We start from the raw sequence: 24,931 nt of genomic DNA on the forward strand, positions 1-24,931 counted from the left end.
ATAGGAGAGGAAAGAAAGACAGGAAATGTAGACCACCCATTGGAGAACTGAATATGAGAAGAGGATTAGAAAGGAAACCACAGCCAGAGGTGGATGTGTGGTCAAGGAAGGCACTACGATGAAAAGGTTTAATGTTGATAGCTGAGAGAAAGACCGAAGAGAAGGGAAGGGTGGAAGACAGGGGTCACTGAGGAGCTGGCTGATGGAGCGATGTCCTGAAGGAGACAGGAAAAGATCCATCCACACACACTGTAGTAGACACTGAAAGTCTACTGAGTGAACGTAACATGCACAGTTAGAGGGGTATATTGGGACAAATAAAATTGAAAAGACCAACAAAATAGAAAGTTACCCAGAAACAAACAAATGAAGGTTATATCTTACATTTCTTAGCAGCTGCTGTAGTTCTTTTTTTTTCTTTTTTAAAGAATGCCTATGAGAGCTGCTCTTTTATTCAATTAAAATGAAGATTAACTTTGTAACTGAATTTAATTGAAGTTTCTCCTCCACTGTTCAAATAATAGGTTTGTACTTAGGATTGTTAAATGTGGCAGAGAAATAGGCTCCACTGAAATGAGCAAAACTACTGCAAATAGGACAGATTATCTCAAGAGATTTTGCTTAAAAAAAAGTGCCAACATATTCTTCCAGATTTACATCTGCCTTCAGTTTTCATAGCATAGGGTACTGGGCAGCATCTTACCTGATAGTACCTTGGATTTATTTCAGCTGTGTCTTCTGTATCATTCTCTTTTGTTCCTTTTTCCCCAATATTTTAGGTGAAAGGCAACATTTATTATTTCGCTTAAGAAAATTCATTTTAATAACTAAATGGAATAAAAGAGGAGAAGTTTTGTCAGTTTCCACAAGTACCCTTCTTCCACAGACCTTCAAGGGTTTTAACAATTTCTCACTAGTTATTAGAAACCTACTCAGGACGTCATAGGGTGATGTCCATTTTTACAAACTGAAGCAGGTTATCAAGGGGGCCAAGTCTTCCACCAGAAGTCCAGTGATCCATGCGGGCAGTCAGTTGACATGACCAGAGTACATCTTCAAGATGAATCACACCACTGGGGCGCCGATTACCCCTCATGATGTGGAAGTCATCTGGGGAGTAATGGTCAGTATTCAGAACTGTGAGTCCTCAGGCTCACTCTTTAGATGTTTTTCCAAACTTGAGTCAAATTTGGCACAAATGAGATCTGATGAGAAAAAGATGTCAGACGTGAAAACATTTGGGACCCCATTATTCTTTGGTTCATACTGAAGTAGAGTGCCTGCTGCTGGGTGCAGATAGTTCTGAACAAAATGCTTTGGTGCATTTCCACAGTTGGGTCCACAGCTCTCTACTGTGAAGGGTACCGCCACATGGGGTGAGGAAGCTCACCACTAGGCATCTTCCCATGTTCTGGTGAAGAAGAGAGATCCTAATGGTGGTAGTTCCATTCTGAAATTCTTTATTAACCACTAAGACCAGACATTTACATTTTAAAATTTCACTGCTGATGATATCAAAACCCTCAGCTGATTGTGTGTATCCACATTTTTTCGAAAAGATAACTGAAGCTTAGAGAAGTTAAGAAAGGGCCATAAGTTGTGAGGACTTGGATTCAAACTCGGGTCTCTCAGATTTCAAAGCCCACACCCTTAACTGCTACATCCACTGTTGTAATAATTAAAAGACTTTAAAATAGCATCTTAAGCAAGGTTAGTGATATATTTAACTAATTGAATAATCTCATATTAACTCCAATAGCATTGCTGGGTTAAACACATTCATTGAAATCTCTCTAAATGCCCAGATGTCACCACAACGCAGTATATCCATGTAACAAAACTGCATTTCTACCCCTTAAATGTATACACATTTTTAAAAAAGAAATATCTCTGAGGGCAGTAATACTTTGGATCTTCTAGATTAGTGAAATCTTAACTATGTGGCGCACCCTTGAAATTTTGGAAGGCCTCTAAAAAGTTAGAAGTAGAAAGTTATTTGTATTAAATGAGCCCCTTGTATACCTCAAATAAAACACCTCTTGATATATCAGACTCCCTCTAGACTTCTAAGTGACTGTGGCCTGTCTGTCTGGCCATCTTTCTTTCCTCCTAAAGATCACAGAGATGTATGACATGAAAAGATTGTGAAGTGAAAATGTAATTAGTGTACACCGAAATTGTTTGAAAATTAAGGTAGAGGGCGATGGCTTTCCTCTGCCCTTCTTAGTTAGATGTGGACACAAGGAGTGTTTAAAGTCTGTATTTTTTTAAGCTGGGAGCAGGGAAGATTGGAACTCCTCAGGGTGTGAGAAGTACAAACAGCTGTATTCCTATGCAAATACTGAAACTCCTGCAGAATTCTTCAGCGCAGGAGAAAATTCCGCTTGTGTGGGTTGGGACAGCAGCAGTCTGTGATTGAGAGGGAGAAAACTCAAAGAGAAGCTCAGAATGCAGACTGAGGGCTACATCTCACTTCTCACACAGCAGGCGAGGCATCTCTGAGATTCGGCCACCCAAACCCAGTCTGAAAATGGGGAGAAGTGGACAGTGGTCCCTTTTATAGCTCCACCAGGAAAAGGTAAAAAAAATTGGAGAATTGCTATTAGAATAAGTTTTGAGAGTATTTTATGTCATCTTTAAAAACGAGACATTGTAATATTTTAACAGTGATGATAAGTGATGCATCACAACCTCCTGTTTTTAGTTTTTGTTTGTTTTTTTTTCTAAAGAATTTAAAACATAAACATATGCAAACAGAATAGCAAAATGAACCTAATGGTCATCTTCAACAGTTATCGACTCATAGCCGATTTGTTACACACTCCCTGAACCTTCCCCTGATATTACTTGAAGCGAATACTAGTAACAAAATCATCTCATCTCTAAGCATTTCCATATGTATCTCTAAAAAAATTCTTCTCTAAACAAAACTGCAATACTATTACTACATCTAAAAAACTAACAACAATCCCTTAACATCATCAAATCTCCCATGTGTTCAAACTGCCAATTGTATCATGAATGTCATATTTTCTTTTAACAAAATATTTGAGTCAGGATCCAAATAAGGTCCACACATTGCAGTAGACTTTTAAAGAAATCAACAGACTCCCCCTCCATTTCTCTTTTTTTTACCCTCTCAAAACTTATTTATTGAGGAAACGTCTTTCTTTCCCGCTCTTTCCTTCAGTCTGGATGTGGCTGATTACATCTTTTGGTGTAATGTAATATATTCCTCTAACCCCTGTATTTCCTAAAAATTGGAAATTAGATAGAAAGGCCTGGTTAGATTCAGGTTTGAGCTTCTTGTTTGTTACTGCTTTCTTCCATCAGAAGGGACGTAATGTCTGGGTTTCACTTTTTTTGTGCTGTGAGCAGCCACTGATGTTCAACGCCAAGTCTCAGTATTTTGGGTTTTCCCAGGACCCCAGGTTCTCGTTTGTTCACTGTCACTCAGTGAGCTGGGGCATCTGGTCAGACCTAAGGTCTTCAGTTTTAGCCAGCTAAGAACTTTCAGGGACCCATCACTCCAAAGTTATGCTTTTTCAGAGTGATTTTGTGAAAATAAACATATTCAATTCATGAAACCAGTACATAAATAAAATTAAACCAAAATATAGAACAAAGACAAATTTTTAAAGTATATGAAGTCTTTCTATTCTTACTTGAAGTACACTGTTCTTACTTGATGAATGGCGTCATTATTTTGAGCTTCCTTTGCCATAATCTGTTTCTACTTGTTGGTTAAATACCTATTGTGTATTCTGTGCTAATTTTGCTTTACTACTTATTTAATGCTCTTTAAAAACCAGGATATCTGAATGTGTAAATCTTGAATTTCATGCAACTGGTGTCCTGCAGTAGAACTGCAAGCAGAAGCATACCTCTACAGTTCTCTTTTCTTTTCTTTATTTTTTATTTTTGTTTTTTGTGGGTACATAGTAGGTGTATATATTTATGGGGTACATGAGATGTTTTGATACAGGCATGCAATGCATAGTAATCACATAATGGAGAAAGGGTGTCCATCCCCTGAAGCATTTATCCTTTGTGTTACAAACAGTTCATTTATGCTCTTTTAGTTATTTTAAAGTGCACAATTAAATTATTATTGGCTATCATCACCCTGTTGTGTTATCAAATACTAGGTCTTATTCATTCTTTCTAACTTTTTTTTACCCATTAACCATCCCCACCTCCCCACTAACCCCCCACTATCCTTCCCAGCCTCTAATAAACATCCTTCTACTCTATGTCTATGAGTTCAATTGTTTTAATCTTTAGATCCCACAATAAGTGAGAACATGCAATGTTTGTCTTTTTGTGTCTGGCTTACTTCACTTAATGACCTCCAGTTCCATCCATGTTGTTGCAAATGACAGGATCTCATTTCTTTTTTACGGCTGAATAGTACTCCATCGTGTATATGTGCCACATTTTCTTTATCCATTCATCTGTTGATGGACACTTAGGTTGCTTCTAAATCTTGGCTCTTGTGCACAGAGCTGCAACAAATGTGGGAGTGCAGATACCTTTTCCAAATACTGATTTCCTCTCAGTATTTGGAAAAGATTGCTGGATCATATGGTAGCGCTATTTCTAGTTTTTTGGGAAACCTCCAAACTGTTCTCCATAGTGGTTGTACTAATTTACATTCCAACCAACCAGTGTATAAAGGTTCTCTTTTCTCCGTATCCTTGCCAGCATTTGTTGTTGCCTGTCTTTTGGATATAAGCCATTTTAACTGGGGTGTGATGGTTTCTCGTGGTAGTTTTGACTTGCATTTCTCTGATGATCAGTGATGTTGAGCACCTTTCATATTCATGTTTGCCATTTGTATTCTTTTAAGAAATGTCTAGTCAAGTCTTTTGCCCATTTTTTGATCGGATTATTAGATTTTTTTCCCATAGGGTTGTTTGAACTCCGTGTATATTTTGGTTCTTAATCCCTTGTCAGATGCATAGTTCGCAAATATTTTCTCCGGTTCTGTGGATTGTCTCTTCACTTGTTGATTGTTTCCTTTGCTGTGTGGAAGCTTTTTTTTTTTGAGACGGAGTCTCACTCTGTCACCCAGGCTGGAGTGCAGTGTCGCAATCTCAGCTCACTGCAACCTCCGCCTCCCGGGTTCAAGCAGTTCTCTGCCTCAGCCTCCCAAGTAGCTGGGATTACAGGCGTGCGCCCCCAGCCCGGCTAATGTTTGTATTTTTAGTAGAGACGGTATTTCACCATGTTGGTCAGGCTGGTCTCGAACTCCTGACCTCATGATCTGCCCACCTCAGCCTCCCAAAGTGCTGGGATTACAGGCATGAGCCACCCCACCTGGCCACTGTGTGGAAGCTTTTTAACTTGATGTGAACCCATTTGTTAATTTTTGCTTTGGTTGCCTGTGCTTGTGGGGTACTACTCAAGAAAATTTGCCCAGACCAGTGTCCTGGAGATTTTTCCCCAATGTTTTCTTGTAGTAATTTCATATTTTGAGGTCTTAGATTTACAGGTCTCTTTTCCGAAGCAGGCCTGAGACTTACTGATCTTTCCCTTGTATTCAGATGGCTCTCTTCTGAGCTGGAGCAAGTTTGCCTCTATCCTTTCCTCTCTTTTTATTTCTCTATCCTTCCTCCCCTCTTTTCTTTCTTCCTCCATCCTTCCTTTCTTCCCTTTATTTTATTCCCTCTTTCCTTCCTTCCATCTTTCTTCCTTCCTTTTTTCCTCCCTTCCCTCCTTCCTGTCTTCATTTCTTCACTCATCCTTTCTTCCCTCTTTCTTACACTCTTTCCCTTTCTCCCTTTCATCTTTTGTTCTCTTTATTTTTTAGCCACTGTGGTATTCTCTTCCCTAGTTGTACTCTTAAGCCTCATTTCACTGATACCATCTATGTTGATGCGAAGATAATCTTGGTAATGTTAAAATGTGAACCTGATTATCTGTGCCCAAAGCTATCTTTCCAAATGCATACAGATATAGTCAGCCATTTAACACACCCTGATAACTTCCAACTGTGTACTAGGGGTATGGAGGAGACAGACAAGTTACGACATGATGGGAATGCTGACAAGAATAGGTACAAATAAAGTACTGTGTGACAACTAACAGGTGACCCTGCTAGGGAAAACTGGGGAGGGGCTTCATCTGGGAAGTGACATTTAAGCTGAGTCTTCAAAGAATATGATTAAGACAGTATATTTGTGTCCAGGCGCAGTGGCTCACGCCTGTAATCCTAGCAGTTCGGGAGGCCGAGGTGAGCGGATCACGTGAGGTCAGGGGTTTGAGACCAGCCAGGCCAACATGGCAAAACCGCAGCTCTACTAAAAATAGAAAAATTAGCCAGGCATGGTGGCATGCACCTGTAATCCCACCTACTCCGGAGGCTGAGGCTGAGGCAGGAGAATCTCTTGAATGCAGGTGGCAGAGGCAGCATTGAGCCGAGATCATGCCACTGCCCTCCAGCCTGGGTGAACAGAGCGAGACTCCGTCTCAAAAAAAAAAAAAAAAGACAACATATTTGTGTAAACGTAGTTAAGGAAAACTTAGTATGTTGTTTTATTGAGGCATTGACCCCAAGTTCTTAGCTAATGGACTTGACTTTTATATATAGCAACAACTTACATATATATCAACTTTGCCTATTAGAGAAAGTGAGCCTGACAATATGTTGTTTCCTTCATATGTATGCAAAAATGTGTAAGTGTAAAATATGTTTATCAGCTTCCCATCTAATTTGTAGTGGGACAAAAATAACTTTTAGGTATGGGAGCTTTGGGATGTGGGTAAACACAGTCACCTTTCTTTCCCCGCTGTGGCAGGATCCTCTTTTAGGTAGTAGTGAAAGAGGACTGCCTTCCGTGCTCCCATTATGTGAACTCCTGAGTTGTTGTAAGGGTCTACAGACCCACAGGTGTGCTGAGTTATCATTTTTCTGGGTTTTAAGGTCTCCCATATAGATGTATTCCCATGTTTCTAGTATGTATAAAAGAAGTATTGTTGCTACTCTAGTACATAACTTTTTTTTTTTTTTTTTTTGAGATGAAGTCTCATTCTGTCACCCAGGGCAGTGGCATGATCTTGGCTCACTGCAACCTCCACCTCCTGGTTCAAGCGATTCTCCCACCTCAGCCTCCCTAGTAGCTGAGATTACAGGTGCCCGCCACCACACCCAGCTAATTTTTGTGTTTTTAGTAGAGACAGGGTTTCACCATGTTGGCCAGGCTGGTCTCGAACTCCTGACTTCAGGTGATCTGCCCGCCTTGACCTCCCAAAGTGCTGGGATTATAGCCATAAGCCACCATGCCTGGCCCAGAACCATTTAAAAGTATCACTGGAGCTGTAGTATTAGCTCTCTGTCATTATGTATAGTTTTAAACAATAGATACTAAAATAAAATTACTATCGTGTATGTTCAGAGTGTGTGTGTGTGTGTTTTGGTTAAGAACTTTTTGAACATTTCTGAACTAAAAGGAATCTTCATAAAATAGATAATGATGATGTTTGAACAACATTTGAATCTACTTAATGCCACTGATTTGTACACTTTAAAGTGTTAAATCTTCTCCTGTATATATTTTACCACAATAAAAAGTATTTTAAAAATTTTAAAACTTATAACAAGATATGTACACAGAAAATAAAGGGATTTTCATATTTGAAGAAACTGGACACCACTGTCCTAGAACTTTTATTAATTTGGCAAATGCGTAGCCAGCACCAAGCAAAATGCACATGGTGGTCTCACGCTACAAGTCTGAGGTTTCATCAAGAGCCTTACAAATCAGCTCCTCTGTCTCCATTGCAAAATACACAGGTTCAAAATGTATATTCATCTAAAACACAGAGAATACTGTGTTCTTATGGGTAAACAAACATTTTCTGTTCAAAGTACACTATTTAGATATAATGAATAAATACTATATGTATTCATCACTCAACAGTGTCTGAAGGTTCACAGTGTGTCACATGCTACATGTCGGGTTGAATGCTACATGTCAGGCAAGCCATGCTCTGTCCTGTGACTTTAAGTATTGAGAGAAACAGAGGTCACTGCATTTCTGGGGCCTGCCACCTAGCAGGGATGGTGCTTGGTGCTTCACTCATAAATGTGTAATTGCACAAGATGATGACTGTGATGTAACTTTGCTCTATGGTAAGGTCAGTGAAAGGACAAATACATGAGGCTTTGCAGGCATGTACAGGGAGAGACACCAAGTGCTGGGGGATGGCTCAGAGAAGGGCTTCCTGAAGAAGTGATAGTTCAGCTGAGGTTTGAATAATGAACAAGTAGAGACAACACTCATGAGAGGAAGTTAACCACATTTCCCCTCTCAGACTCGACTCTTCTCCCCAGTAGCGGGTATCATGTGTTCTTCAGTATTCCACCCCGGCATGTAGCATTTGATGCATTGTGAACCCTCAGTCACTATTGAGTGATGAATAAACATATAGTATCTATTCATTATATCTAGATAGTATACTTTGAGCAGAAAATGTTACTCATAAGAACACAGTATTCTCTGTATTTTACATGAATACACATTTTGAACCTGTATATTTTGCAATGGAGACAGAGTAGTTGATTTGTAAGGCTCTTGGTGAAACCTCAGAATTGCAGGATAAGACCACCATGTGCATTTCTTCAAGAACAAAGACAGTATGGGGCAGGGGTGGGGCTTGTATATGCCTTAGGTATAGATCATCTTTGTGAGTGGAGGAGAGGATTGGAGAAATGATTAGACCCACAGTGAGAGGGTCTATGTGAGCAGGTACATATAAATGGAGTCTTGCTAGGGAACCTGCATTGGCCAAAGTAAAACTTAATATTTTTTGATATATAACTTTTGCATTGTTTCTAATCCTAAACCAAATTTTGGATCAGAATGAGCTTCCATAGCAAAGACGTATCTATATATACACACACACATACATACATACACACACACACACTAACACACACACACACACACACACACAAATAAGGATAAGTAACATAAAATGCTCTGCTGGAGGCTTAAAAAGCAATGCTGCATGAGTTGAGTCATTTTGGAAAGGGTGAATTAGCAATATATATTATTCTATAATTAAAAATTCAAGTTGTCCGAGTTTTAAAAAGCTCTCTGAAAGAGCACAAAGAAATGTGATTTTGAAAACGTATAATACAGTCAGCATAAAACCACTATTTCCTTTGTGTGAATGAACATTTCCCATGTAATTAATTTACTTACAATAGATACTTCAAATCCTTCTACCAGATATGTAAAAATTTTTTTCTGAAATGGATTGAAAACAGAAAACTATTCATGATGAATATTTTCCTCAGAAATTTCAGTCTGGAAAACTGTCTTGCTTTGAGTTACATTTTCTGGAGTTCTCAAAATGTCAATAATGTCTGAATTAAACTCTTTGAATTGAAAAAAAAATGCTCTGCTGGAAGATCAGTTAAAGCTTCCTAATGTAAACAAAGATGTAATAATTAAGGAGAATTGTTTCTGTAGTAGACTCTTGTTACTACTGATATTATTTTTGCAGAGAACTAGATGTGGTGCAAGACAAATCGCATGCCCCAAATTCACCAGTTACACCTAGTAAATGTATGATTGATAGGTTCTCCCTCAGTACTAGTCTAATAAATAAACCTTACTTTGCTTCTAAATCTAGGGACTTGGAATAGTGAATTGCTTTCAACTTTTATTTTTATTTTATTTTATTTATTTTTATTTTTTGAGATGGAGTCTTGCTCTGTCACCAGGCTGGAGTGCCATGGCGCAATCTTGGGTTCAAGTAATTCTCCTGCCTCAGCCTCCCGAGTAGCTGGGATTACAGGCACGCACCACCACGCCCAGCTAATTTTTGTATTTTTAGTAGAGACAGGATTTCACCATGTTGGCCAGGATGGTCTCCATCTCTTGACCTCGTGATCTGCCCGCCTCGGCCTCGCAAAGTGCTGGGATTACACACGTGAGCCAATGCGCCTGGCCTCAACTTTCTATTATATGTCAAGTCTCAAGATAAATATTAAGTTGTTCAAATAAATTTTACATTTTTTATTATGTTGTTGCCGTTGAAGACGTAGGACCACTTATAGCATCAGATTCTTTTTATAAAATTGGCAAATAAAAAGTTTATTTATGGTGTTCCAACATGATGTTTTGATATATGTATAATGAGTAAATCAAGCTAATTAACATTTCTATCACATTACATAAATTTTTTTTGTGATGAGAACATTTAAAATCTACTTTCTCAGCAGTTTTCAAGTATACAGTGTGTCTTAGTCCATTCAGGCTGCTATAACAAATTGCCATAAAGTAGATGGCTTATCAACAATAGACATCTATTGCTCAGAGTTTTGGATACCCAGAAGTCCAAGATCAAAGCATGGGGATATTTGGTGTCTGGTGAGGGCCCCCTTCCTTTATAGATGGTGCCTTCCCGCTGCATCTTCACATGGCAGAAGGGGAGAACAAGCTCCCTAGGGCCTCTTACTGAGGGTTCTGCCCTCACGATTTAATCTCCTCCCAAAGGCTCCACCTCTTAACACCATCACCTTGAAGGTTTCAGCGTATGAATTTTTGGGGGATACATTGAGGACATAGCACATAACTGCAGTTACCATGCTATACAGTAGCTCTCCAGAACTTATTCTTCCTGTCTAAATGAAACTCTGTACTCTTTGATCAACATCTTCCATTTCCTCTCATCCCTCTCTCACCAGCCCCTGGTAATTACCATTCTAGTCTCTGCTTCTGTGAATTTGACTTTTTTTGATTTCAGGTTTATGTGAGATTGTACAGTATTTGTCTTTCTGTGCCTGGCTTATACACTCAGCATAATAATACTCCAGGTTCGTCCATGTTGTCAAAAATAACAGGATTTCCTTCTTTTTTAAGGCTAAATTGTCTTCCATTGTATATATATAGCACATTTTCTTTATCCATTCATCCACTGATGGATACTTAGACTGACTCTTTATTTTGGTTATTGTGAATAATGCTGCAGTTAACATGAGCATGCAGATATCTTTCAAGATACTGATTTCATTTTCTTTGGATACATACCCAGAAGCTGAATTGCTGGATCATATGGTAGTTCTATTTTTAATTTTTTGAAAATCCTCCATACTTTTTTCCACAGTGCCTCTACTAATTTACATTCCCACTAACAATATACAAGAGTTCTCTTTTCTCTATATGTTTGCCAACATTTATTATCTTTTGTTTTTTTTATAAAAGTCCTTATGACAGGTATGAGGTGATATCTCATTGTAGTTTTAATTTGAGTTTCCCTAAGTATCAGATTCTTAATGTTTTGGTCAAAGAGACATGTATTAAGATGAATAGCAAGAGTCGTGACAGTAATGATCAAACATAACTACTATGGTTACAATACCTAAGGGAGAATTCCTCACTCATTTAAAAATTGGCGCCTCCTCATTCCATAATGAGAGAAATGAATGAGAAAAAATGTGACAATAATGGCATTTCCTTTATACTATTTAAGAGACTGTAATAATTATTCTTGCATATATTCTTTTTCTTTCTAGGAAAAGCCATTGACAAAATCTCTGCAACGTGGAGAAGACCCCCAATTTGATCAGGTATGTGATATATATGTTATATACTAGTTTTCCTTTATTTCATCGTTCACGCAAGGCAAGGCCTGCATGCTCACTATTGTTGTATGGATGAACATCCTCAAAGAGGATATGGGTATGTAGTCTTAAGAACTGTACCCTGCAGTTTTCATGGTTGTGGTTTATAGCTGTTCAGTAAATGTCTGTTGGTTAGAATCAAAAAGAACTGGAAAGTATTGGGATGAGTAGGTCTTCAATTGATTATTTCCTAAATCTTTACATATCAGAATTAAAGAAACCAAGAAAAGAGAGTTTAAAGGATATTCCATTCCTTTAAAAACTTGAGATTCTTCTAAATAATTGATACTATGTGATGATCAGATCTCTGCACTAGAGTTTATTCTTGTTTTCATCCAACATTTTTTTGAAGGCCTACTATTTGCTTGATGCTGTGCTAGGTACCGGTGATACAAAATCTAAGATAAGTTTTAGGCCTTCAAGAATTCACAGTCTTGTGAGAAAGATACTACCTCAAAAATAAGTATAAAACAGTATAGGATCTTAGATTCTAATAGAGAAAATAATACATGAACAAAATGATTTAAGACAGAATAAATACAAAGTAAGTCCTTTGAAAATAGGTTAGGACTAGTAAAAGAACATTCAACTCTAAACAGTAGGTAATAAACATATGAAATCAGGATCTGATAGATTCTGGTTCAGTAACTTCAGGAAGGCTCTAGACATGTTTAAAAATGATGGATAACAGGACATCCGAGGAGGCTGGAGGTATGTTTGTGAAGTTTCCTAAACTTTTGCAGTTAATGTCAAAAAGGACATTATGTTCTTCAAAAACCTCAGTTGGTGCCAACGTCAGATACAAAATACTGCTAGATATTCCCTGGCTTGCGCTAGTACGGTGATTTTATGGTCTAATGAAAAACACACAGAGTGTATACTTTCTGTAGGGCTTTGAAATTGCCTTTAATATGAAATCCAGAGAAAGTCTCCCTGGCTGTACAAATTTAGACTTGTGTGATCCAGAAACATCATGATTGTACAGACAAAATCCTTTGTTTTCTATTTTATGAGCTGTTCTGTGAAGGAGACCTCACAGGTTTATGCTCACAGCCAGCCCTGCAAGGGTGGCGTGGCTCTGGGCTTGCTCTGTTGCCAGCCAAGCTAGCCATTTTCCAGAATGCTGGTGAAATGGAAGATGGGCCTCATCTCTTTGTGCCATGACACTATCTTCTCTAGTCACATTGTCCACTGGTGTTGTCACCTGGCAGGTGCCGAGGTGGTCAGAGACCCTTGGTGAATATGGTATATGATGTTTGGTGTTACCATTTTGGAAATGTGGCAAGTTGTGGCTTTTTAAGAATAAATAGTGCTGGGCGCAGTGGCTCACACCTGTAATTCCAGCACTTTGGGAGGCCGAGGCAGGTGGATCTCCTGAGCCCAAGAGTTCGAGACCAGACTGGGAAACATGGCGAAACCTTGCCGCTATCAAAAATACAAAAAAAATTAGCCAGGCGTAGTGGCACATGCCTGTGGTCCCAGCTATTCAGGATGCTGAGGTGGGAGGATCACTTGAGGAGGTGAAGGTTGCAGTTGAGCCGAGTTCACACCACTGCACTCAAACCTGGGTAACAGTGAGACCCTATCTCGAAAAAAAAAATGTAAATACTTATCACCTGTCTTTTGTTATCTTTCCACTCTATTTTATATTCTTTATCTCTTTGTCCTATTAAATTATCACTGTCCTTTCTTCAAAAACATTTTTCTCCAGCTTAATGTTCCTCTCTTTATCCTCTGAGAAAATGGTTCTAAATTTTAACTTTGCAGATAATAGTAATCCCAAATAACTAGGCTTAAACACAATTTCTCATTTGTTACTCAGCTTTCTATTTCTGAATCTCAGTATTGTGGAAAAGACATGACGTTTGGAATTAGACAAACCTGGGTTTAAATCCCACCTTTGTCACTTAATTAGCTGTATTACTTTTAACTTTGCATCTCCAAGTGTTGTCCATGGATCTGTGTCATCAGCATCACCTGGGAGCTTGCTAGAAATGCAGACTGTCAGCCTGGCCCCAGAACTGCTGCATCCGCCACCTAACAAAACTCCCAGGTGACTCACATGCACATTAACGCTTGAGAAGCCCTGCCCTGTAACATATTTCTATGTATTAAAGACACTTTAAGTGTGAACCAATAGTAAGATGGTCACTAAGAACTTTCTAATAGGACACATAGGATTGTCCTCTGATCATTACATCATAAACTCACAAATGAACTGTGAGAGAGGACAAGCCACAAAATCTAGTCCTGTTTTAAAATGATAGCAAGACTTTCAGGCCTGATATGGTTTGGCTGTGTCCCCACCCAAATCTCTCCTCGAATTGTAGCCCCCATAATTCCCACGTGTCATGGGAGGGACCCAGTGAGAGGTAATCAAATCATGGAGGGCCAGTCTTCCCCATGCTGTTCTCATGATAGTGAATAAATCTCATGAGATTTGATGGTTTTATAAAGAAGAGTTCCCCTGCATATGCTCTCTCTTGCCTGCTGCCATTGTAAGACGTGACTTTGCTCCTCATTCACCCTCTGCCATGATTGTGCGGCCTCCCACCCAAGCAGAATCGTGAGCCAATTAAACTTCTTTCCTTTATAAATTACCCAGTTTCTGGTATGTCTTTATTAGCAGCATGAGAACAGACTAATATAAGGCCATAGAGAAACTTGACTAAAGTTTGTCCACCTGTAGATTCAATGGGCAAAAAGTTGGCAAAGCATAATAGCTTTTGAAAGTGCTTACTGTGGTTCAAATGTGTACCCTCCAAAATTCAGCTGCTGTTAATGTGATAGTATCAAGAGGTGGGGCCTTTAAGTGATAATTTTCCCATGAGGGCCCCTCCCTTGTGAATGGGATTAGGTGGTCTTATAAAAGGTCTTGACAGAGGGAGCTCCTCTCTTTTGGTCCTTTCTCCATGTGAGGACACAGTGTTCAAGGAGCCATCTTGGAAGTAGAGACCGAACCTTCACCAGACAGTGAACCTGCTGGTGACTTGATCTTGGACTTCCCAGCCTCCAGAACTGTGATGAATACATTTTTGTTCTTTATCAATTACCAATCTCAGCAGCACTAAAACAGTGCTCATCTGCTGTTTCAACCAACAAACTATAAGAATTTCAGTTCCATTGGTAAGGCCATGAATATAGCAAGGTCTCTTAGTCCTTTGGCATTAAACATTCAAATTATATAATTTTATTCCAAACAGTAGGATTTTAATCTGGGTTCCCACAGAGGTCGGTCTATGGGAAAAGAACATACTGGAGATGCCACCTTGAGTGGTTCAGACTCCATTGCTATAATTGTAGGAGTAGTTGTAATGGTAGAGATAGCATTTATTTAGTACTTATATGATAGGTACTATGTTAAGTGTATCCTTTGAACAACATACAGTTTGTTCCTGTTTAAAAGATATTTGTATCAAGTTCTTTCTTCTAAATGTCACTGGCGTGAAAAACAGGGTATATAGAGCTGGGTATCTACTGTTTCACTGCCTAATCCTGAATGGCCCTTTTTACTCCTCTACCTAACCAGCCCGTGATTCATTTTCTTCTTGCTAGAAATAGAAGCAAAAAAAATTCATGTAATACTTTATAGTTTACCCCGCCCCTTCTCATATCATCTCACCTGACATCACTCAGTCCTTCCAGCAACTCCAAGAAGGTATTATCTCTATATTAAATATGATATATTAATATTAATATTAAATTATATTAACATTAAATATAATAAACTAATATATTATGTTAAGTTAAATTATATTAACATTAAATATACTATTGTATTAATATTAATATACTATTATGTTAATATTAAATATATCTATAGGATATGTAATATTATATTTACTATGATATTATATTTATATAGAGATGATAATAATGATGAGTCTCAGAAGTTTCCCAATATTATATGACTAAAACCTGAAGGAGCCAAGACTGTAATTTATTGTTTCTGACAATACAGCCATGCTTTTTATTAATCCATAATCTTTTTGTCTAAAAACTAGGTTGATGAGAGTTCAGAGGGAAGTTTTCAGCAGGTAAAGGATCTAAAATCTTTTATCAGTTATGATTGGCTTTGGCTACAAATGGCAAATAAAGTAAAATCTTCTTGAGCAAGATTATTTTTTCTTTCTTATGTATGGCTTACATTCTCAAGGTCCAGTATGGCTGCTAGAGCTTGGCCATTGCATCTGTATTCCAGGCAGCCAGAAGGAGAAATGGAAAAAGAATTATAGAAAAACAAAAAACAAAACTTTCCAACATAGCATATACCATTTCTACTTATATCCAATTAGCCAGATGTCAATCACATGGCCACATCTAGCTATAAGAAAGGTGGAGAAATTTTACTTTGGGTGACTATGTGTCCATTTAAAAATGGGATATTTTATACCTAAGGAAGAAGAAAAGAAAAAGAAGAAAAGCTGTTATTGGGTAACAGCTAGATGTATCCACTAGATGTTTAGCCAAAATGCCCAAAGTAGAACTATTTACAGTTCTGTACCTCCTTCTTTCCCACTGGCGGTTTCTCCTCAAATTTGCCAGTTTTCCAGTTTGAACTTAAATATACGTATATATTTAGAAGCTAAAACTTCATGTTTTCTTGTTTTCTTTTATATTCTATATTTTTACACTCATAATTTTATTGGTTTAGTATTTCTAAATTTAACCTAATTACACTCCAACTCTGTAAGAATAAACCTGGAAGGGCCTGGCATAATGGCCCATGCCTGTAATCCCAGCACTTTGGGAGGCCAAGGCAGGTGGATCACCTGAGCTCAAGAGTTGGAGACCAGCCTGGCCAACATGGCAAAACCCAATCTCTACTAAAAATGCAAAAATTAGCCAGGCGTGGTGGCACATGCCTGTAATCCCAGCTACTTGGGAGGCTGAGGCAGGAGAATCACTTGAACCCGGGAGGCGGAGGTTGCAGTGAGCTGAGATTGCACCACTGCACTCCACCCTGGGCAACAGAGTGAGACTCTGTCTCAAAAAAAATAAATAAAAATAAAGAAGAAACCTGGAAAAAAAGGTTTTATAAATGACAAGATGTCTAAACAGGATTTTTAAAGCTCAGCGTTAGTAGGAGAAATATACTAGTGAATGCTTTACACATTGGAGAACTAGGAATTTGTGCCCTCATTTCCAGAATTTCACTTTTCACAAACTTCAGGAATATGAGGTTTTTTCCATTGTTATACAGCACCTACCTCCTCGCAACCATGTGCCAAGCATTATGCCAACTCATGGAAACAAACAGGAAGGAAGCATAGTGCCTACCCTAGAGGCCCCACCACTGGAGTCTTGTGGGAGAGAAAAATAAAACTACAATCAGATAAATGATAACTGCAGACTAGTAAGTAAGCTAAAGCTGGTGTGAGCCTCAGGAGAGCAAACTTTGCCCTGCCCTGAGGAGCCAGGGAGGCCTTCATGGAGCAGGCAGCAGAGGTTGAGAGCAGTATGGGCTATCACTTGTGGTCCATGCTAGTGATAAAGTCATACCAGTTAAAAGAATCAATAAAGGCAGAAGAGAATTCCAACAGCATTTGAAGATGCTTTGATTTGAAGATCACTGTTTATTTTAAATTGCTATAGTAACTGTCAGGGCTTAGCAAGTAAAAGGAACTAAAAATCGTTCTGGTAATAAACTAATTTAGCAAACACTTACTGTACATGTGTACATGTATATACATACACACAAAGTTTTATATGAGACAAAGAGATGTAAGAATGTGGTCCCCAGGAATGTGTTTCACATTCCAGGAGCTCCAGATCCAGAAGAGGGTCAGGCAGTGCACAACCAACCTTGACATAGGCCTGCATGTGTAAGAAGTGCCACATGAATGGTGTGGACAGTAAACATGGTGAGACTTCAGGGACAGAAGACACATGCCTCAGGACCAGGTGCCTGGCTAGAAAATGCCTTCTAGATGAGAACAAGGTTTATCAGGTGCCTAAAACAGTAGAATCGATAGGATTTGCTGAGTGTTGATGGTGAGGAAGACAGGAAATTTCAGAAGAAAGGAACATTTTATGCAAAGGTCCTGAACAGAAAAATGACACTATCAGTTATCTTAGAGGAACCTAGAAATTGATCAATTTAGTTGATGCAGAAGGCATGTATTGTTAAAGGATAATCTTCAAAAACAGGCAAAAATATGACTCACATAGAGATATAAAATGAACCTGTGTGAAACATTTTATTTAACTCGTTATTAGTGCAGGATGTTACAACCAGTTAAGAAATTGCAAAAAACAGACACATTTATAAATCATCACTGAAATGAATGCAATCAGAGGCAAAACTGGCTTCCTTCATGTGGGGGAGGGAAGTCCACTGAACCTTCACTGGGTAGTTTTTCATGTCTATAGACAAGAATTATTTTGCATTGCTATCAGGTGTCTACCGTTTATACAGTTTTAAAATAGCTCAAAAGCATTGACAGGTGTAGAGCCCCCATAGACTCAGAATCAGATAACCCCTTGAGAGGTATGCTCTAGTTCTCCATGATAAACAAACACTTCCTACAGTCTGGGGGAAGTTAAAAAAGAGATCAGCCAGCATAGGTAGGAAGGGATCAGATTGTGGAAGATCTTAATGCCTGTGGGATGGAGCTGTATGCATACTAGTATCAAGGTGTCAACTTGATGTTAACCCTAAGGAGACAATGGTCATGAAGGCAGTAATGGAGAGACCTAAGGCATTTGGGGAGCATGGCATTGATAAAGATTTGAAGCTAAAGGGGCCTAAACTAAAATGGAGGCAGTGAGACTATAAGAAAGGATGATTATAAGCAAAATTATATAAGAAGGATAAACATTGGTTGAGAGAAGGAGAAACAAAGTATAACTGTAGTTTTAAGCATGATTTGGAGCGATTTCCATTCAATTAAACAAACAATGAGTGCCCGACACATACTAGGATCTATGCAAGGTGCTGAAGTTACAAAAATGAGTAAGACAGAGCCCTGTCCTCCAGAGATTCTCAATCACAGAAGGAAGACAGTTATCTACACAAATAAAGTGGCAATGTAAAGGCTATAGTAGAGGTTGTATCAAATGCTCTAGGAACTCAGATAAAGGAGCAGTTAATGATGCTAGGAAGGTACACAAGTGTGTATTACAAGAAGCAACCAAGGAGCAGTGACATTTAAAATAAGCCTTTTATCCAGATGAACAAATTGGGCCAGGGTATGCCAGGCAGCAGGGGTCTCACAGACAAAGGAGAAGTTGAAGGTGAAAAGAGCAGAGTGCTGGGGATGAGGGTGGAAAGGTGGACTGAGCCTATTGCAGTGGGTGGTAGGAGCCATGCTGAGGGGTCTAGATTGTTTTCTATGGGCTATGAGTTCTTCAAGCAGAGGAAACTATACTTGGGGGCAAAAGACAAGGGAAGGCTGTAAATCCGTTGTGCATACTGAGTTTTCAGGCAAGGTGGAATATCTCAAGAAAAATAATGGGTTCAGTTTATTATGTGGTCACTCAACAAACACTGATAGAGACTAGAGCATGAGTAAAGAATGTCATAAAGAGTTTAGTATCAGGAGGTGGGATCTACAAAAGAATGGCTAGAAAAAGGGTAGTTTGAAAAGTGGGAGAAGCCTGGGAGATAGTGCTCTCTAGGGCAGGGATGGCCCATCACAGCAGCTGATGCAGGGACATCACGGAAGATGCAGACCAGGAAGAACTGGAGGTTAGCAGCTAGGAGCTCACTCGAAGTGGCTTTGAGGAAGGCTTTTCCTGCAATGGCTATTCATGGACGTGTAGAGTGCATTTTCATAGTCGATGGACTAATGTTAAATACTTTGAAGCTTGCTTTCACAAGCTAAGTTATACTGGCTGATTATGATTGGTAGCACCATAATAACAAAGCAGCGTGCTAGAACATAATCATGGTACCAGTGATGAGTTCCTTATCTGGCATCTGTGGAGAGCATCTATGAATTAAAGGCATGTGAGCTCACCATTTTACCTTCAAGTGGTTTTCTTCATTGTACAGACATCTTTTTACAATAAAAGTCCACAGCATTTTATTTCAGATTCTCCAAAGAAACAATAGCCAACAACAAAGAACTACTCATCCAACTGTGATGAGCGTGGACCTGGGTGGGTGATGATCAAATTAGCCCATTTTTAAAAGTGAAAAAGCAACCCTCCAGAATAACTCTTACCTGAGGGAGTTTGTGACCCTTACCTGTTGGAGACTGTATTAATGACAGCCACTAGATACAGTTACTCTCAGAAATGCAAATTCTGGCTGATGAATGAAGTCATAAACAAATATTCTTTCACATACCTTCCAGCTACATGCAAATGCTTACTTGTTGATTTGCTCTGCCCTTGGCTCTTAGACCTTTGCTTATGTAGTATTTAATGATGATATAAGCATACAATGTGTTAAATAATACCAAAAATTGTATGCTGTACAATGTTTTTCTGTTTGAAGTATTATTTCAACTTTTAAAAGAGTCTCATGCAGTAAGTGGAAGTTATTTTCTCTTTGCGTAATAAAATCTGATTACTCTGCAAAGGAGCATGTGTCAGAGCAATCAGAATTCAGATCCTTATTGTCACAGATGAATTGTCCCTACTATGCTTTGGCATTTCATGAGGAACAGCATAGAAGATAAGAGAAAGTACAGGAAGCTAATTAAGACAGGGCAACATCATAGGATTCTGGGGAAGAAATCCTTTTCAGGAGAACCTGGTAAATACTGTCATTTGCTCAGGAGACTTCAAGGGAAATGGTTGCAAAAAAGGCCATTGGTTGGCCATTGAATTGTCCCTGCTGATTTTTCAAATAAAGGTGCCAATAATGTGGCAAGAACAGAAATCAGATTTCAAGGATCAAGAAGAGAGTTGGGGCCAAATGCAGTGGCTCACTCCTATAATCCCATCACTTTGGGAGGCTGAGGCAGGTGGCTCATTTGAGGTCAGAAGTTTGAGACCAGCCTGACCAACATGGTGAAACCCCATCTCTACTAAAAATACCAAAAAAAAAAAAAAATTAACTGGGTGTGGTGGTGCATGCCTGTAGTCCCACCTACTCGGGAGGCTGAGGCAGGAGAATCACTTGAACCCGGGAGGCAGAGGTCGCAGTGAGCCGAGATTGTGCTGCTGCACTCCAGCCTGGGCAACAGAGTGAGACTCCATCTCAAAAAAAGAAGAAGAAGAAGAAGAAGAGAGTTGGCAGTGAAGCAGGAAGAGGAAGAAGAAGCACTGCATGGGTGATTGAGAATCTGTCAGGAAGAAGGACAGATAATTGAGAATTAGATGAGAAAGGGGAGAGCAGGATCATATGAGGGCTACATGTGTTTTACAGAACCCTCTTATACCAAATGAAGTACAAGAGCTTCACACTGTGCCTTCTTGCAGAGGGTTGTGTCCATTTGTCACAACCCACTTATATTTGGACTCAACACTTTTCTCAGAGTGGTTGAGGATCCTGAGTCAATAATTGGTTTTATTCAATTGATTGATTCTGGTTCCAGAATAGTCATGAGTTACTATCCTCAGTGTCCCTTCTCATTGGCTTTGAAATGAGCTGTTGCCTGCAGCAAATTCAGGGAGCCAGATGTTTGCTACCTTTCTCTCAAGGGTCTAATGTAGGACAGACATTGCTCAGTGACCTCTAATGCAAGCGTTTGCAAGGCGCCAGGCAAAAGGCTTTGTATTTACATCTGCTGGAGTCAGAAAAGAATGAGAACACAAACTAAGTTGCAGCGGTTCTAATGAAGACCCTGGGAGTTTGTGCTTGGACATGGGATAGGTGGGGATTTTCAGGTTCCCACAATATACTTAGAAAGTGACATTTCTTCAGCTCTGGTGAATAAAATTCTGACAGCAAATTCTGTTACTTATTCTGTTATTAACTTAGCCTGTGATCTCATCACAGTCATTTTTTGTCTTTTTTTTTTTTTAATGCTCCTCTTTCTATATTTGGAAATGAAAGAAGGAAACACATTTTGGAAGGTTTATTATGTGCCCCACATTTTATAACATCTCATTTGTCCTCATAAAATCCCAGTGAGGTTAAGTATTTAGTCCCATTTTACAGCTGAGAACACAAAGCGTCAGAGGAATGGTGGCATGCCAAGCTTATACAGCTATAAAAGGCAGAGTTGTAACTTGAACCCAAGACCATTTGATCATCCCATATATTAGAGAAACTATGAAAACATGGCACGTGAGGGGTCAGTCTCACATGTTGGGTTCTGAGAACATTAAGTTGTAACTATTTGCAATTGAATGTGACATATTCTTAACTAGTGTCATATCCGTGAATTGCAGATCATTTGCCCAAACATTCTAAGTAACTTCAGTTAAGGTTTTCTTCCAGATGTTATGTCTTATGTACTTTTGTGTACTTGTGTACTTACGTACTGTTTACTTTATTTCTTAATATGTTAAAGTACTATCTGTAAACAGGAAACACATGGTTAAACATATTCACACCTCTATAACTGAGCTAAAATCACTTTCTACCATCTTGGTAGTAGTAATTTTCCAGAAAAGGAAGCAGATGAAGAATGTAAGCAATTAAGAGTGAAAACAATTTAACTGGCATTGGATTTACATTAGTGTTAGTCAGCATTGCTTAAATTATTCTCTAGTGGAACACTGTGTTCTATGAAATGAACTAAGATGTTAAAATCAAATAATCTCTTCCTAACTTGAATGAAAAAATATATTTAGTGTATAGATTTTTATGATATTATTTTTTCTATGAAACTATTCTTAAATCTTTGTCATTACTCATCAAATACTATAATCTAGCAATAGTATGATATGTGATAAAGTATAAATAAATTGCATTTGAAATTAAGATATCAGCATTTTATGGTATTACACAGTGAGTATCGTGGCCCTCAGAGTTGCTGACCACTTGAATTTGAGAAATTAGACCATCAGTGCAGTTACTTTAAAATTATTCATTAAATGTTCCATTTATGAGAAGCCAGTCTTATTACTATAAAATATGGAATGACTCCACTGAGTAATTATTCAAACACTTATATGTAAAGTTTCCTTCTTTGCATTTAACAAGTATAATAAAATGCTTATGAAAAATCAATGTCTTAGCTGCAGCATAACAGTCTCTTTTGGCCTATTTATACATAAACTGCCAAAGTAAACATTAAAACATTTACAAAGTACATTTAGTTTTCTTCTCTATCGCCCCAAAAAAGAAAACACAAGTATGAAATAGTTCTGTGATTCTGTGCACTTCATCTCCTCATGCTGCCCAGTACCTAGCTCACTAGCTCATCTATGGTGGAAGAATATGATCATTTAAATGCAACAAGAACATCTTTGTAAATGGGCCTGCCCTCTTTCATCAGGAGCACAGAGCGAGAATTCATCTTACCATTGGCTCTGCTTCCCGTAAATGAAGGAGTTGAGTAACTAAGAAGCCAGCTAGACCTTCCTCCCTTCCTGAGCTTTGAGGGCCAGGTCTTTGCAAATTCCACCCTTCCTTCCTGAAAGCCTGGGCTCAGAAGGGCAGTAACACAAAGATGGAAAAACACACACATCCACCCCATGCTGACCTTTCATCCCTCCTAAGATGGTTTCAATGTTTTGCCATGGAAAGTATGCCCAGTAGATCTAATACCAAGAATGGATTCAGGGTGACTTTTTAATGGGGAGAAAAAAAATATTTTAAGAAATTATTATAGATGAGGTTTGATGAACACTGTGGAAGTTCCCTATGGAGAATGGAGGTTCCACATACGTGAAGTAGCGGAACATTGCATGCATTGTCCAGAGATGTTTAGGAGTCAGACGTAAGTTTCAATCTCTTTTATGGGTCTGTAGTGAATATTGGAACTTATAAATATCCCACACAAGTGTTTTTTGAATAAACTTTTTATTTTGAAATAGTTTTGAATTTGCAGAAAAGTTGCAAAGATAATTCAGGCAGTTGCCAGTTTCCCCTACTGCTATAGCATCTTACACTGCCATGGTACTTTTGTCACAACTAAGAAACCAGCATAGGTACATTATTGTTTTATGTGTTGGGCTTTTTTAGCGGTTTACTATAAAGGACATTGCAAAGGATATAGATGAAGAGACATGTAGGGCAAGCTATTGGGGAAGGGATGCAGAGTTTCCATGCACATTATTGTTAACTAAACTCTGTACTGTGCTTTATTTGTATTTCCTTTCTTCTTCTCTGATATCTTTTTTCTGTTCCAAGATACCATTCAGCATACCACATGAACGTTTAGTCATCATGTCTCCTTAGATTCGGCAGATTTACATAAGTATTTTTAAATTATTGAAATATAACTGTAATGCTTTGAAATTTCATTACCTATGTAATAATTAAGATAGTCATCCTATAGTCAGAAACTGAATTCTGATCCCTTTTTCTTCTATAGGAGGAATGTCCTTCATTTCTCAATTCAAAACATTTTAGATGATGGTGACTTAGGAAAGTAAATATCCTTTCTCGTGTTGGGATAACTTTAGAGACAATTAGTGAATTACTACCTTGCCATGTCATGATTAGCTTCCTTCTGAAAAGTTACTGCTGTTACATTTATGACTGCAGCAGGAAAAATATGTCTTGGCTGTGAATTTCACTAGAGTCAGGGGAAGAGTGACTCTTTAAATAATTAGATTGCTCTTCAGTTTTAAAAAGTTTATGCTGACTAGGTTAACAGGGCAGGCTGAATGCAATAGCCTATTTATTTTTACCTTATATTAACTCATAACTAAAGATAATGTACAATTTTGTATGTGTACATATAACCATCATTATAGGAAAGAGAGCATGAAGTAGGCTATGAAGAGGTAGAATGTGAGAAAGAAAGCAATAAATATTTTATTCCATCTTAAGGTTTCTTTTAAAGGTGACAGTGGAAAATCCTATTGACACAAAGCACTTTAGCTCCCTTTGCTGTCATTTCCTGCTTTATAAAAGGAAGTGAAGCCTGGCCTGCTTAACTGCAGAAATATTGTGAGTTAACTAAGGATTTCCATTTCTTCTGCCATCTCTGCCTCTCAGGCCGAGATCACAAAATGCCTGGAATCACTGCCGTCACCTCATGCAATTCAAGCATGTGTGTGAATTCGCCTCCACATCACCCCACTGTTTGGGGGATTCGACCTCCCCATACACAATTTGTCTGGGCTTATGTCCCTATTCAAAAATTTTTGGAGTCTTCTCATTTTCTAGAGAAGAAAAATTTTCAGCATTATGTTCCTTCACTCTGGCAAAATAAAGTCTTCATACCAGTCAGATATTTCTTCTTTCATTTCACTCAAAACCTTCGTCACATCAATTGTGATAAT

The 24,931-nt window shown here is 38.5% G+C and overlaps 1 protein-coding gene across 4 annotated transcripts in view; it reads left to right on the forward strand.

Annotated features, from left to right (window-relative positions):
* The window catches only part of FRY (FRY microtubule binding protein), a 453,339-nt gene that overhangs the window by 241,432 nt on the left and 186,976 nt on the right, over positions 1-24,931 (forward strand). For all 4 annotated transcript variants that reach the window (XM_063619275.1, XM_055244887.2, XM_055244886.2 and 1 more), the window contains one exon: positions 11,528-11,581. In XM_063619275.1, coding sequence (XP_063475345.1) covers positions 11,528-11,581 — 54 coding nt within the window. The remainder of the gene's footprint in view (positions 1-11,527; positions 11,582-24,931) is intronic.

The sequence above is a fragment of the Symphalangus syndactylus genome, chromosome 15 (assembly GCF_028878055.3).
Source record: "Symphalangus syndactylus isolate Jambi chromosome 15, NHGRI_mSymSyn1-v2.1_pri, whole genome shotgun sequence".
NCBI classification, from domain to species: domain Eukaryota; kingdom Metazoa; phylum Chordata; class Mammalia; order Primates; family Hylobatidae; genus Symphalangus; species Symphalangus syndactylus.